This window comes from Phoxinus phoxinus (assembly GCF_949152265.1).
Source record: "Phoxinus phoxinus genome assembly, chromosome: 10".
NCBI lineage: Eukaryota > Metazoa > Chordata > Actinopteri > Cypriniformes > Leuciscidae > Phoxinus > Phoxinus phoxinus.
Genome location: NC_136885.1, coordinates 19,316,176 through 19,330,256, shown reverse-complemented (window position 1 = coordinate 19,330,256; position 14,081 = coordinate 19,316,176). Strand labels below are relative to the sequence as shown.

Below are 14,081 nucleotides of genomic sequence, written 5' to 3'. Positions count from 1 at the left end.
AACAGATGTAACGTGCATATGCGTGGGCTCTGATGTGCGACCATGTCTGTGATTTGTGTTGATGATGTGTGTGCATGTAGTCTTACCTTTGATAAGTCCACCAGAGTATTGGCTTGATCACTGAGTTTTCTCTGCTCCATTTTAACACTTCGCAATCTACAAAACAGGGACAAACACACACACAGCCCATTAGACCCCCTCCTAATCTCACTAGCACCAATGGCCCTCAGTTGTAAACCTCAACTAGCTAATTAACTTAATCAGCTTGTTTTCTTCATTTGTTTGTTGTTGATGAGAATCCCCCAAGATGAATACGCAATTACGGCGCAAATCATAAAAGCTTCAGACTTAAAAGGATCCCATAAGTGTAGGATTTCTTTAAAAGAAAGGCTTTGGTTTGAAAGGAGCTCTTAAAATTGGCGGCCAGGGCCACAACAAAACAGTGACAGGAGGATTAGAGCTCTTAAAATGATGAGTATGTGTGTGGTGGGCACCCACACAGAGACAGAGAATAGCATTAGCCATAGCGAGCTAACAGTCAAAGAAGCTGATACAGCAGTCAGTTTGGCCAAACGAATAAGAAACATGGTCGCATCAGAAGGATTACGACAATCTGAAAAGTCAGAGGGGCATGTTATCACCAAATTGGACTGGCTTATGAATTTGAATTAGGTGACGTAACATTTTCTCAGTAGTTCTAACTAATTTGCTAAAAGGCAAGAGTGCTCTAGCCATATTAGCATTAGCACTTGTGTATTCTTCCAGTCCACTGCCAAAACAACCATTTGACAGAGGCTTCTGATTGGTCTTAAAGGGATATGTAACCCATAAATGAAACAGTCATACAAGTTTGGGACGACATCACGATGAGTAATTGATGAATGATGAGTAATTGATTCATTTTTGGGTGAACTATCCCTTTTAAGCCGTTGTTTTAATCATTTTATTTACTAATTTTAATTGCAGCACTAAAAATGCAATAACCATGTTTCAAACAGTGGAGTGCAAAGTTTCTATACACCAATAGATAATAATGTTCTGTTTATTATAAGTCCGCACTGCAGTTTTAATGTCTGCCTCTTTAAATACTCAATCACTTTAAAGCCATATTCTGATTGGCTGTCATTATGTATATCATTCATCAGCTAAAAATAAAAATTCTGAAAGTAATTCCAACAATATATATATATATATAGTTATAGTTATGGCTGTTTACTTCACTGTTCTCATCGAATAAGAACGATCATAATTATCCGTGTTCGTGTGAATGGCCCTTTACAATGTTTGCTATATGGATGGTCAAGCGAGATCATTTATAAGGCCAGAAAATACTAAAATGTCAATAAATTGGTATTTGGATGATACAAAATATTGAAGTAAGTATTGAATAAGTTTCACGTTTCTACACCGGTTTCTAAACAGGTCTCTGAAGAGATGAATGGTACAGAAAACCATCACTACACTTGTACACAGATTTTTAAAAAAGCATGAAGATTGATAAATTAGCTCTTACAGCTAACCATTATCAGAAAAAGCTGACATTCATGTATGTTTGTCATGCCATGTCCATGGGCAGGTCAGACATGTTAACTGCCACAATCACACTTATCACACAACTGGCCACTCAGCCCAAATGTGAAGCACTCCAAATGCTTTTTGTGCGGTTTTAGCGTACATCGCTAAAGCTCACTAAGTACTTTTGTTGTTTATCGGTCCATCTGTGTGTGTTTAAAGTAAAAACTGCATGATGGCTTAAGTGAAATTGTGGTGTCTGTGAAGGGAGGCTGTTTTTCTCACTGGTGAATGGCTTGAAGGAACTTCCTCTGATGCTTGCGTACACGGGAGTGGTCAATTTTCTTCATCAGCTTGGTGTGCTTGTATATCAACCAAGTCTCTCGTAGAACATTCGCTGCTGCGTTCTTTATCTGAGGGAACATGTCGCCATAACAACAATATTAGCAACAGGAAAAGCACCTCAGGAGAGAGTATTGACAAGTATAAGCTCTGCTTTGCCAATACACGCACACAACCCCAAACATCTGCCAAATTAAAGGTCTTTTTGGGAGATATTCCAGAGTGACTTGACAAAAGACATTGTAGCCCATAATTCTGTCATCTGGTCAATTCACTATTCTGGCTGCAGACCAGTGATGTCCAATAAGAGAGTCGTCTCTAAATCCGTATATTTATAGCTATCTTTGTGGCAAAGTTTTGAAGGACAATAGCAGTGAAGTAAAGCCATCTTTTAAATATCCCCCAAAAATAACAGACTGGAAGTCATTCATTTCCAATGGGGAGTAGTAAGGCAGTTGCGTGGAGTTGCGGTCATCTGCGTATATGGAATTTTTTGGATCTGATTTAAGCTTTGAATGTGTTAAAAATATTTTAAACGGCAAGATCATGTGTGACCACCCGACTGGTTGTGATGTATTCTGATTAAAACAATGAGTGTAAGGTGAGAGTTACCTTACCAATTTTTCAGTCAGGACCACTATCGTCAAATGTATATTTTATTAAGTGATAATGCATTCAGTTAGAGTTGGCGGTATGGTTCTGCTCTGGGCAAACTCCACATCCAATTGCAGTAAGACAAACCTCCCTTTGCATAAATGAAAACTTCATGACTTCAAAATTCATGAGTAAGTATTATTACAATGTAACTTGACCGGTATTTCTGAAGACAATCACAGCATTTATTTGCACACTCGGCCTGCATTTTTAGCAATTGATCCACATACACCCATTTAAAGACAGCGCAGAGCTATGCTAGCTCATTTGGCGCCTGGTTAAACAGGATTGCGGGTTTTAATATTTGAAACTCTCGACTCTTGAAGACCTCCTGGTGCATCGAAAGATTCATTTGTGAGGTCTTGAAGCCACAAATACTCTTTTAATCTCACATATGGCACCAGAAAAGGGAGAGCAAATAAAGGACAAAATTGAATAAGAAAATCTGCAGAAGAAAAATGAATGAGGAGACTTCAAAGGGGCGCCACTTCGATGGAAAGAACAATTACATCCTCTTTGGGCAACGGAGGGATGATAGAACCTTCCCGTTTTTAATAAGCTCCAGATTTGACAGTATTCCTCCACACATAGGGCAGCACCAGGCTCTTTTTTTTTTTAGCACCGCACAGCTCTGATTAATTAACAGTGGTCAGTGTATTTAATAATACAAGAGTAGGAGCACTGCTCCAACTTCAATGCAGGTCTCATTATGAAAAGAGCCAAAGACAGGGCAAGTTAGAGAACAAGAGAGGGATAACGATGATACCAGATATAATTTAGGCAGGGATGCTCATAGTTGTCTACAAGTGGAGTTTTCTGGAATCTGGAATCCAAATGACAATTAAGCAGTATTACAGTGATTATAAATACTGCTATTACACATAAAATAATATAGGCCTAGATCATAACAGCCCCTGTATATCTCCTAAGTATACAAACTAGATCTTAAAATGCCCTCATTCTTACAGTAGTATTGCCATATAGCATTTTTTCACATGGTAGTCACAACTAGGCACTGTACAATTAAACAAAGACAAGATGGAGCAAGAGACAGAGAGTGAGAGAGAGACTGTCAGAGAGGTCGAAGCAGTTGAGTGGACGTCAGAGAGGGGGAGGGAAAGGGCAGGTAACTGTAATGAAGTCTGGGCCATCATTGTTTAATATGTGGTAAACTGAAGCCACCATTATAACAGCTGCCAGACTAGCTCACCTCAAGCTACAACTGTCAATTCAATCTGAACATTTTTCCAAATACAAAAGATATGCACTATGCGGGCTTATAGGAACTAATGGGGATGATCCCATGTCACTGTGATTTTGCCAAGTAAGACATGTTCCTGGATCAAACATATTTTGTTGATCCAGGAACAACATTGCTCTCTGAAAAATTTGTCCTAACCATATCCCCAGCCCTAAACCTAACCTTATCCCTAAAAAGTTGTCCCTAGAATCAGAGGAAAATCATAGGTGAATCAACAGTGATGTAGAAACATCTAACCCTGGTTGTAAGCCTAAACTTGACATAAACTGTAAATATCCTTCAAATCTGATTGGTTGATTGGAATGTTGTTCCAAGATCAACAAAGATTTTAGTGTGAACAACATTTAGAAATGTAAAGAACCTTTTTTTCCACTATAAATAACCTTTTGTGCAATAGAAAGGTTCACTGGGCGATAAAAGTTCTTTGTGGAACCATTAGGGGCTTTTGCACCAGGGTAGTTATAGGAATTTAATTATAGAAACTAGCCACCAGGGTGGTTCCACAAGAACTACATGTTCCCATAGGGCCATTTTCCTGGTTGCATTCACACCGCCTGTTGGAACTGAAGTGACTTAAGTCGGCCAACAGCGATGTAATTTGAGCGCAGCATTCAACAACGTCAACATCCGTGATCGGAGCTGTAGTTTTGTTGTGTGTCGTGGAGTTCGTGATAACAGGTGGAAGTCATGAGATAGAAAGAGCAAAAAGGAGAGCTAAGAGACGAAATATCTTTTGGATATTAAAGGATCATCATGGAACTAGATACCAATAAAGAGCATTTGTTTTAAGAGTTTACTGAATAAACAGGTAGTTAAAAATGATCATTCTGTTGTGTTCATCACACAGTAACCTTTAAAAACAATAATAGCATGAAAGAAAACATTTACAACCCTCATGAATGCACATTAATTACTGAAGATTGGCTGTTACAAGTGTAATCAGTTCAGAAGAGTTTATTTACCACTTATGAAAAATTGTGAAAATGGTACCGACGTGATTAGAAAACTGGAATACTTTAGAAAGATCACATTAGCATTTCTATTCAAGGATAGTTTGTGATAAATAATTCTACCCTGAGAAACCATGTCCATCTTCACTGCGCTGTCAGTTTTACCTGATGGGAAAACGGAGGAACAACCCGCACCCTTCCACCCAGTTGAAGGTAAACCTTTTGTTACTGTGTCTCCACGGCAACATGTTCGTGAGGTCAAAGTGGCGAGAACATTTTTCTGCTTTTTGGAGAGGTTTGTAACCATAGTAGCGGCAAATTCAATGCATGAGGATGATCGGCGCGGTGACTCTACAGCATTTATCAATCTCTCTTTCTCTTGTCCCCCAACAGCCTGTTAAGCTGAGGCAATTGAGTAAGCTTGAGGTAATAAACTTTAAAAAAAAGAGGCTCTTACTCCCTTCACTTGAGGACGGCATTTACTTTAGCTGCTCATTTGAAGAAGCACTCCACAGCTAAAGTGATTTTTTTTTTATCTGTGTGTTGCAATTATTGATCAGCAGCCTTCTAGTCACTGATGTCAGCCATGATGTTGATACATATTTGATACAGGGAGCTATTTCTGAGTCTTTCAAGTGCATGAAAAATTGAAAAGGACCTACGTAGAAAGAAAACTGGTAAATGTATGGTTCTCTGAATATAAAGCTGTCAGCCTACGTGTCCATTTATTGAAGCGTGTGTGAGTGTGTTTACCCGTTTGGTTAGCTGTGTGTCCATCATAAAGTTGTGCACATGCTTCTCCGCCTTTGTCAGCTCAAGCTTCCTGGCTACCACGGCAACAACCAATGCAGTGCAACCTGCTCCCTGTGAGAGACAAGAGATGAGGTCAAGGTGTGAAATCACACAGAAGCATAAAAATACTTCATACTTGTATCATTAGCAGAGATCACATGGAGAAACAGGGAAACATGACTGATAATGCAGTAAATGATGATTGATAATAAAAGGAGATCCATGGACGGGCCAGGGAAACATTTAACTCCAGTTCATGAGAGCATTAGAAAAAAAATATGGAAAAAAAATGCAAAGAGTGGATGTGAAGTGTTTTGAAGTGTTTAGGAAAATGAAAACAGTTTTAGCATTATTAGGATTTTTGCAGTGTTACATGCGGTGGCGTCATGCATCTATTTCTTTAAAGGGGAACCAGTGGCAGTTCTGTTTCCTTGGTGCCCTAGAGGAGTCCAGGCATGACCAAAGGAAAAAAAAAACTGCTTCTAGTGGTACAGTTTTTTTATTCCGTGTAAATGTTGACCACTTTCAAATCTTGACACACACAGGTTTCCATGTTTTATGGGGACTTTCTGTAGACGTGATGATTTTTATGCTGTACAAACTGTATCCTATCCTATCCCCTACCCCTCACAGAGAACTTTCTGCATTTTTACATTTTCAAAACACTTAATTTAGTATGATTTATAAGCTGTTTTCCTCATGGGGACAAAAAAAAGTCCCCATGAGGATATACACTAATATAATAAACACTAATATAAACCAAGCGCTACTGACTGCTGACAATCAAGGGTGTTTTCATTTTAATGGAAAAGAGCAGCTTTGACAATTTAATTAAGTTAATTTCATTACCGAAAACTATGACGAAAAATGTTCGTCGACGGCCCTTTTTTTTCACGACTAAAGGTGCGGTCACATTACACTTTTCCTTCCACTGACTTGCATTCAAACACATGCAAATGTGAGTAACAGGAAACGCAAGCTCAAGCGAAGAAGTTTCTGATTTTGCTGCGTTCCAAACATAGACTGTAAAAAAAGATGGGCAGCGTTTCTCTGCTTCCTTCCACTATAAAAAAAAGAAGCCAAAATGTCCCAGTAATGGTGGTTTACGTCGTTCGGAGCTTGAGCCTGCGCAGTAGTGATCCTGAGGTGGAGCCGCGTTACCAAGGTCCCGCCCACACTCCCGCTCTCACAGACTCAATCGTAAGCACACTGTCAATGTTACACCCCGTTTTTTGGCATCAAATAACTAACTAAAACCAAACTTATTGGAAAAATTTAAAACTTGAACATACGTCTGCGTGATAAGAACTGGCTAAAATGACAGAAACCATCTTTGGAAAAACATTTTTTGAAATGTAATTGGATTTTTTAGTTTGGCTCGTGTCCCATTCTATTACATGGAGAGGGTGGAGTTTAAGACCTGTATTGAAGCCAGCCACTAGGGGGATGATCGAAATGCTCTGGCTTCACTTTTCAGGAATTGTGCGGCACACTTGGTTCCACAGTTCTTGTTTGGTGAAATCTGAACTGCAAAGTCGTAATTAATCTAAACATGGATCTCGACTACACTGTTTGCGATTGTGATTTTTTTTTTTCTGTCGAAAAACATTAATGGAATTTGGAATTAGGAATTTCACTGCTTTAATCTTTGAGGGAAGTTTCTTGTTTTACCAGCTTTCGTAATGTAGAGAGTGTGTTAATTTATATGATAAATAGCCACTAAAAAATCAGGAAACTAGATGATGTGAAATAAACCATGCGTATGAATTGGCATTCTCTTGATTTGTGCTTATAGGTGAAAGTGCAATAATTTTGATGAAATATGCAAATAATTGTCTAAAATGACGACAATCGTTATGATTATAATTTTGAGCAAAATAATCATGATTATCAATTTAACCATTATGCAGCATGACAAAAATGTGACTAAGTTTTCATTGACTAAAACTAGACTAATGACCAGACATTTAGCTGTCTAAAACTTGACTAAACAAAAACAGGACAAGGCTGGCTAGTACTACATATGATAAAAACTAAAAGTACACTGACACAGGACTGAGACTAAGACTAAATAAAAAAATAGTTGACAAATTAGCACTATGTGTTAATAAGTCCCTTATGCTCACCCAGGCAGTTTTGATTTGATAAATATATTTTAAAATATAATTTATTCCTGTGATGGCAAAGCTGAAATTTTAGCATCATTACTCCAGTCTTCAGTGTCACATGATCCTTCAGAAGTCATTATAATATGCTGATTTGATGCTAAAGAAACATTTATTATTATTATTATTATTATTATTATCAATGTTGAAAACAGTTGTGCTGCTTAATATTTTTGTGGAAGATAATATTTTTTTCAGGATTCTCTGATGAATAGAAAAGAACAGATTTTATTTCAAATATAATTTATTTTGTAACATTATACATTTAACTTTAATTGCCTTTTTAGCCTAAGTAAAAGTATTTGTTAAAAAAAATCTTCCTGACCCCAAACTTTTGAATAAATCATGATGTGGTTCTCTCATTCAAGATATCCAAACAAAATAATATTTTTAAGTATTTACATTGTTGTATGCCTTTTCCCAATTTATTCTGATAAAAAAACAGTATGATAATGAGTATGATTGTCATTACTGTATAAAAATAATGTGAATTTAATCAGAGTAATCCAATATAATTTCATATAATTTACATTTAAAAAAAATTTTGATACTGGGAAGAAATATGACCCTGACCTGAGATTCTTGAGATTCATCCATGTACTGAAATAGACTAGGAAACATTAACAGTGTAGACATCACTGGAGAGACTATGATGATACAAAAAACAAAAAAAAACAAAAAAAACACACACACAAAGGTTTACTCCCATTTGCACATCACAAACGTGTAAACTAAAGATATCAATGACTACACCGAAGTAGTAGAGGTACACAGAGGAAAAAAGACTGAAAATGAGGAAATAAACCCATTTAGAGATAAAGAAGTGGAGTGCGGTAGACAGGAATACAATTTCTGATTAAGAAGAGAGGAACACAATAGTTTAACGCAGAAAGAGGTCTGGGAAAAAAAAGATGGAGTGTAAAGTGACGAGAAGAGGAGAGGAAGTGTTAATGAGGTCGGAGAACTACTAATAAGAAATGAAATGGAATTAAAAAGTGACTAATGAAAGTGTGTGTGCTTCCTATGACTGTGTATGGGGCATATATGTGTATGTGGAGACACTAATGGAATGTTTTTAGACCCACTTGTAGGACATACGGAAGAGAAACGTACAACCCAAAAATACTCTAGAGCCAGACGTAAAAATAAAAGGAAAAAGGCCATTTTCAAGAAGCACTTTTGTTGCCCATAGTCACCACTTAATAAAACATGACGACCATCCATGGGGGAAAAAAACCTAGGACATTGTCAAAATGTGTATGTGTGTTTCCATGTATTTCCGTGTATGGCAGCTTGTATAAAACTATTCCCAGACAAAAAAAAAACATTAAAAAAAAATCTCTGAAAGTGACAAAAGAGTGTCAGAATGATCAACTTTTCTGCTAACATACTCCATTGCAGTTTATATTTAGACTCTTTCCAGATCTGACAGTTATATCATGAGAAAATAAGAAAAAACACCTGCCCTCAGACCAAAATATATCCCCCGGTTTCACAGACAAGTCTTAAACCTAGTCCCAGACTAAAATACATATTTGAGCTGTTTTAACTGAAAGCAATTTGCACTGATGTATCTGACAATATGTCAGTAACATTGTTCTGTACATTGTAACATTTTAATATTTTTTTCTAAAACATGTTAATAAAAGCTACTTAAACGCCCTAATTGAACTAAGGCCTAATCCTGGCTTAATCTAAGCCCTGTTTGTGAAACCGGACCATTGTGTTAGAGCTCCGGTTAAAAACACAGAATCTTCACTGTTATGAAGCGAGAAAAAGGCTAATACTCAACTATAACAATCATTTATCCTTAAGCTGGTGTTTGAATGATGGAACAAGTTTTTCAAGACGCTATGACCATATATAATGCCCTCGATTCCACATCTACATTTGCAGTCAGGATAGACAGGTGCTTGTTGCATCCCCAAATCCTTGAGCTGCACCAAGCGACTGGCAAACTAAAGCCCTGCCCAAACACTCCCGTTTCCGCAGGGCAGTGGTACAGTCTAACAGAGTTGGCCTTCTATGTTGTCATAGCAACAAGTCCCATAATTCTGCCTATAGAAAGTCATTACAATCACTCTCAATAGTAAAAGAAATCACATCCAACACTCTTTCTCTCTCTCCTTCTAGAATTCCTATTCTGTAGCATTTCATCTCTTCAGCAGCTCATATAAAAAATATTTAAAAACACACACACACAAGGAACACAAACAGTTTGAAACATCAGACTGTGGGAGTATATCAGTATTATCTGGGACAATTACTTTTTTTTTTTGGCCAGATCTAATAAATATTCAAAACATAATGCGGTTCACACATCCTATGACTTGAATACCTGTTCTATGATAAGCAGGTTTTTAATTAAAATTCATTTTGGGGAGCATTGAGCCAAAAAGATGATACAATTGTCCTGATATCATAATGAAGAAATATTATGGTAGAAAAAAAAATCATTATTAAGCAGCTTGGCTATATTTTATAAAAACATTCAAATCAAAAGATAATTTGACAAACTTAGTTCAGTTTTTTTAATTAAATGTCATGTGGTGCAACTCCATGAAAACCACGCTTCTCCTCTGTAGTCTCTCTGGTAGGATATTTAGAGACACAGAAACTGACAGCATGTGAACAGGAAGAACAAATACTCCAAACAGAACAACAGAGAGTAGAATGAAACGAGAGAAAGCGACCTTTACTAACAGATATTTACATCTGCAAACTCAATATCAAAATAAACACACTGCTAAACCATTGCTCTACACCACCTGTCAAGCATTCCTCAAGCACAGAGACATCCGAGAATCCCGATAAAGGCTCGGGATTATAACAAGAAATACCTGGGGTTTACATTAAGCTATCGCCATCATAACGTTATCAGGAAGAACAATGGCAGTCCTAAAACAGCCTAAAAAACAAATGTGCCATCCCAGAATACACAAGAGGATTCGTCCTAAAAACACTGGATGTTTGTGAGATGGTGCGTCCTGGTGTTTGCTAACAGACATGGCTGATGTACATGTTTGGATTTCTAGAAATAAGATAACGAGAAAGAAAACATAACTTTAGACGGTCCCCTGCCACTGTGGGTGTGAAACCTCTATGATATTTGCGTGTGTGTGTGTGTGTTTGTACCATAATTCCTGTGAGCAAACACACTCCCTTGCCACAGTAGGTGTGAGGCACCATGTCTCCATATCCAATGGAGAGGAAGGTGATGGAGATGAGCCACATGGCGCCCAAAAAATTACTGGTCACATCCTGAGCATCATGGTACCTGAGAGAGAAATAAAGAAGCAGCGGTTCAGTCTGGAAAGATTTGATTTTTGAAAGCAACTTCGAACAAGGTTCTGGCTGTGGAAGGTATGGCGAAGCAATAACTGGATGTGAAATAGGCACAAATATCACATCAAAGTTTTCGCATTAAATTATTTCAACCGTTTCCATCCCTTAATCTGATCTGCAAAGCACTTTGAAGGAAATTCTAGAAAGTCTAAGTGTTTGCCCAGAGGCCTGTCAAGAAACTTTGAGAAGGTTCTTAAATGTTTGTAATACCTTTGATGCAAAAAAAAAGAATCCTCCCTGAGAACATCTCAATAATGGCAAACCAATACAAAAACAATAAAAAAAATATATATCTTCATCCTACTTGTATCTACGCGTTCAGTCAAGGTAACAAGATTAAAGGTGCAGTATGTAATGCTGACAGTTAGCGGTTGAAATGGGTACTGCAGTCCAAATGCAAAATATTGGAGTGTTGTTTCAAACGCTCCCTGCTATTCTTTAATATTGAAAATGATTTTTAAAATTATATCTTTATAGTTATAGTTCTGAACGGACCTTTAAGGAGACACAACATGAACAAGTACAATCGTAAGTTGATCAGCTAATGTACACGGGTTTTTTTTCTTTCATTTTTTTTATTGCCAAGGCTTTTTAGGTCAGGTCAAATTTGCGATCTGTGTGTGTCCCAGTTCATTTGCTGGATTCCATGGCTGCAATACGCTGGGTTTTCTGCCAACTGACCGGAGGTGTTCAAATTAGGCTACTATTGGAAAAAATTGGGAGTGTGCGGAATCCCACAGACCAAAACAAAACAGACATTCCGACACGGAACGCACATTTCAGAGAAAAATAACTGGCTGTGGCATTGTTTTTTTCAGAGAAACAAGTATTTGAACTGAGCATGTTTCCTGAATCTCTGCAAATAATTTTGCAAAAAGAAAAATTGCATACAGAACCTTTATAAAAAGGTATGACATTTCAGGCTATTTTGATGAATACAAATATTTTCCATTTTGAAAAATATATTCTTTCACAAATTCTCTACAGAGCACTTTGAAAGAGAGAGCAGGCGTATTAAAGACTCCCTGAAGCCCAATATGACACTAACAACACCAAGGTCGTACTGTAGGTTTGATTCCCAGGAAACCCAAAAACTGATCAATAAATATATAAATGTGATAATGTGATTTATTGTTTACTAACTTGAACTAATGAATTGAGCAGAATAAGACCTATAATATGTATTAAGAACATAAATAAAACCAATTTCATGTTGACTGCAACAGAAGAAAATCAAAGCCTTTTTTATTATTTGTACAGTAGCATCAGTTTCTTTAAGTCCTCTTAAGGCATCATAGCAACTTCCCGAGAATATAGTTTACGAAACAAGTTCATCCAGTCAGGGGGAGGTCTAAAGCCCACTGTGTGCATGCCGGACTGAGTAAGAGCAGCATACAGCCTGCAGGGAGACTCCTCCTCTGGAAAGGGCCTTTAACATGATGACTTTGAGTGCAGTGCATATAAATAGACCAGATCCCTGTAGGCTCATCTCACAACGAATCTGCCCTGATCACATGTGGCAAAGCGCGAACTGTCGCTCATATCGTGCTGCTCGAGCCTACCGCTATCAAAACAATCATCAAACCTCATGTCCCCAATCCGGGGGAACCCTCAATATTCTAAAGCGTATACCCCGAGACTAACACACATCCAGAGTTTGTAACTATGACAACACGCCTGGCAGAGTCAGAAACACCCACTCACTGGCCTGAGGGCCTAGTTTATCCCGCGACCCTTTTAAGATGCAACATGGGAAATCTGTTGATGCACGTCGCGATTGGCTGTTACCCGGAGTGCATATGTGTCTGGAAAAAGGGGAAAGCGGTTTAGATAGACAGGTCTCGGGTTTCAGAAACAAGGGTGTGAGTGAAAGTGCTCCTTTTCTGTCTCTTTCTCTGTGGTCTCTCTCAGAACAGCAGACGTGAAAGTACGAGTGTTCGCACACCTCAAGCGTGGGGATTCAGGTGAGTCCTCATTAAGCATTAGAAACTTGACAGCGTCTAGACACAATGGCGCAGTTCCAAACACAATGATTCATTTGTTCATTCTTCCTCACGCTCGTTCTCTCTCTCACCTCTCACACACTCTTACGGTCCAGGCAGCGATGATCCACAGGGAGATGCTGAAGACTAGCAGCACCGTGCCTGGGCATATGGTCATCAGGGTCTTCATCACAAACCGTGTGTTAAAGTGCACCTGAAAGAGAAAAACAACCAGTCATGTGATTAATTTCAGTCTGGATTTTACCGTACCGTAGATGAAGTTGCACAAGCAACAAGCTGGAAGAAGTTTTACCTGATGAATATGAGCAGCTTCTAATGATCAGTTAAGGCTTATATCATGAATATATATATATATATATATATATATATATACAGTACCGGTCAAAAGTTTGGAAAAATTACTATTTTATTGTTTTTGGAAGAAGTCTCATCAAGCCTGCATTTATTTGATCAACAACACAGAAAAAAAACAGTAATATTGTGAAATTTTATTACAATTTAAAATAATGGATTGTAATAATATTTCAATTTTTTTTTACAATTATTTCACAATAAAGAAAATTCTGCTTTGCATCACATAAATAAATTATATTTGAAAGTATATTAAAATATCATTTATTAATGCGATGCAAAGCAGAATTTTCATCATCATTACTCCAGTCTTTAGTGTCACATGATCCTTCAGAAATCATTTTAATATGCTGATTTGATACTCGGTTATTATCGATGTTGGAAACAGTTGTGCTGTCTAATATTTTTTGGTAACCGTTATACTTTTTTCAGGATTCATTGATGAATAAAAAGTTTAAAAGAACAGCATTTATTCAAAATATTAATATTTTCTAACAATATAAATCTTTACTATCCTTGATGAATAAAAGTATTAATTTCTTTTAAAAAAAAACATTATTGACCCCAAAACATTTGAACGGTAGTGTATATTGTTACAAAAGATTTCTATATTAAAAAAAATTCTGTTCTTTTTATTCATCAAAGAATCCTGAAAAAAGTATTATCGGTTATAAAAAAACATTAAGCAGCACAACTGTTTCCAACA

At 37.3% G+C, this 14,081-nt stretch overlaps 1 protein-coding gene across 3 annotated transcripts in view; it reads right to left on the bottom strand.

Moving 5' to 3' along the window:
- kcnn3 (potassium intermediate/small conductance calcium-activated channel, subfamily N, member 3) overlaps positions 1-14,081 on the bottom strand; it is a 64,215-nt gene that overhangs the window by 3,315 nt on the left and 46,819 nt on the right. For all 3 annotated transcript variants that reach the window (XM_079626000.1, XM_079625998.1, XM_079625999.1), the window contains 5 exons: positions 13,096-13,217; positions 10,812-10,953; positions 5,473-5,583; positions 1,798-1,925; positions 87-156 (listed from right to left, as the gene is read on the bottom strand). In XM_079626000.1, coding sequence (XP_079482126.1) covers positions 87-156; positions 1,798-1,925; positions 5,473-5,583; positions 10,812-10,953; positions 13,096-13,217 — 573 coding nt within the window. The remainder of the gene's footprint in view (positions 1-86; positions 157-1,797; positions 1,926-5,472; positions 5,584-10,811; positions 10,954-13,095; positions 13,218-14,081) is intronic.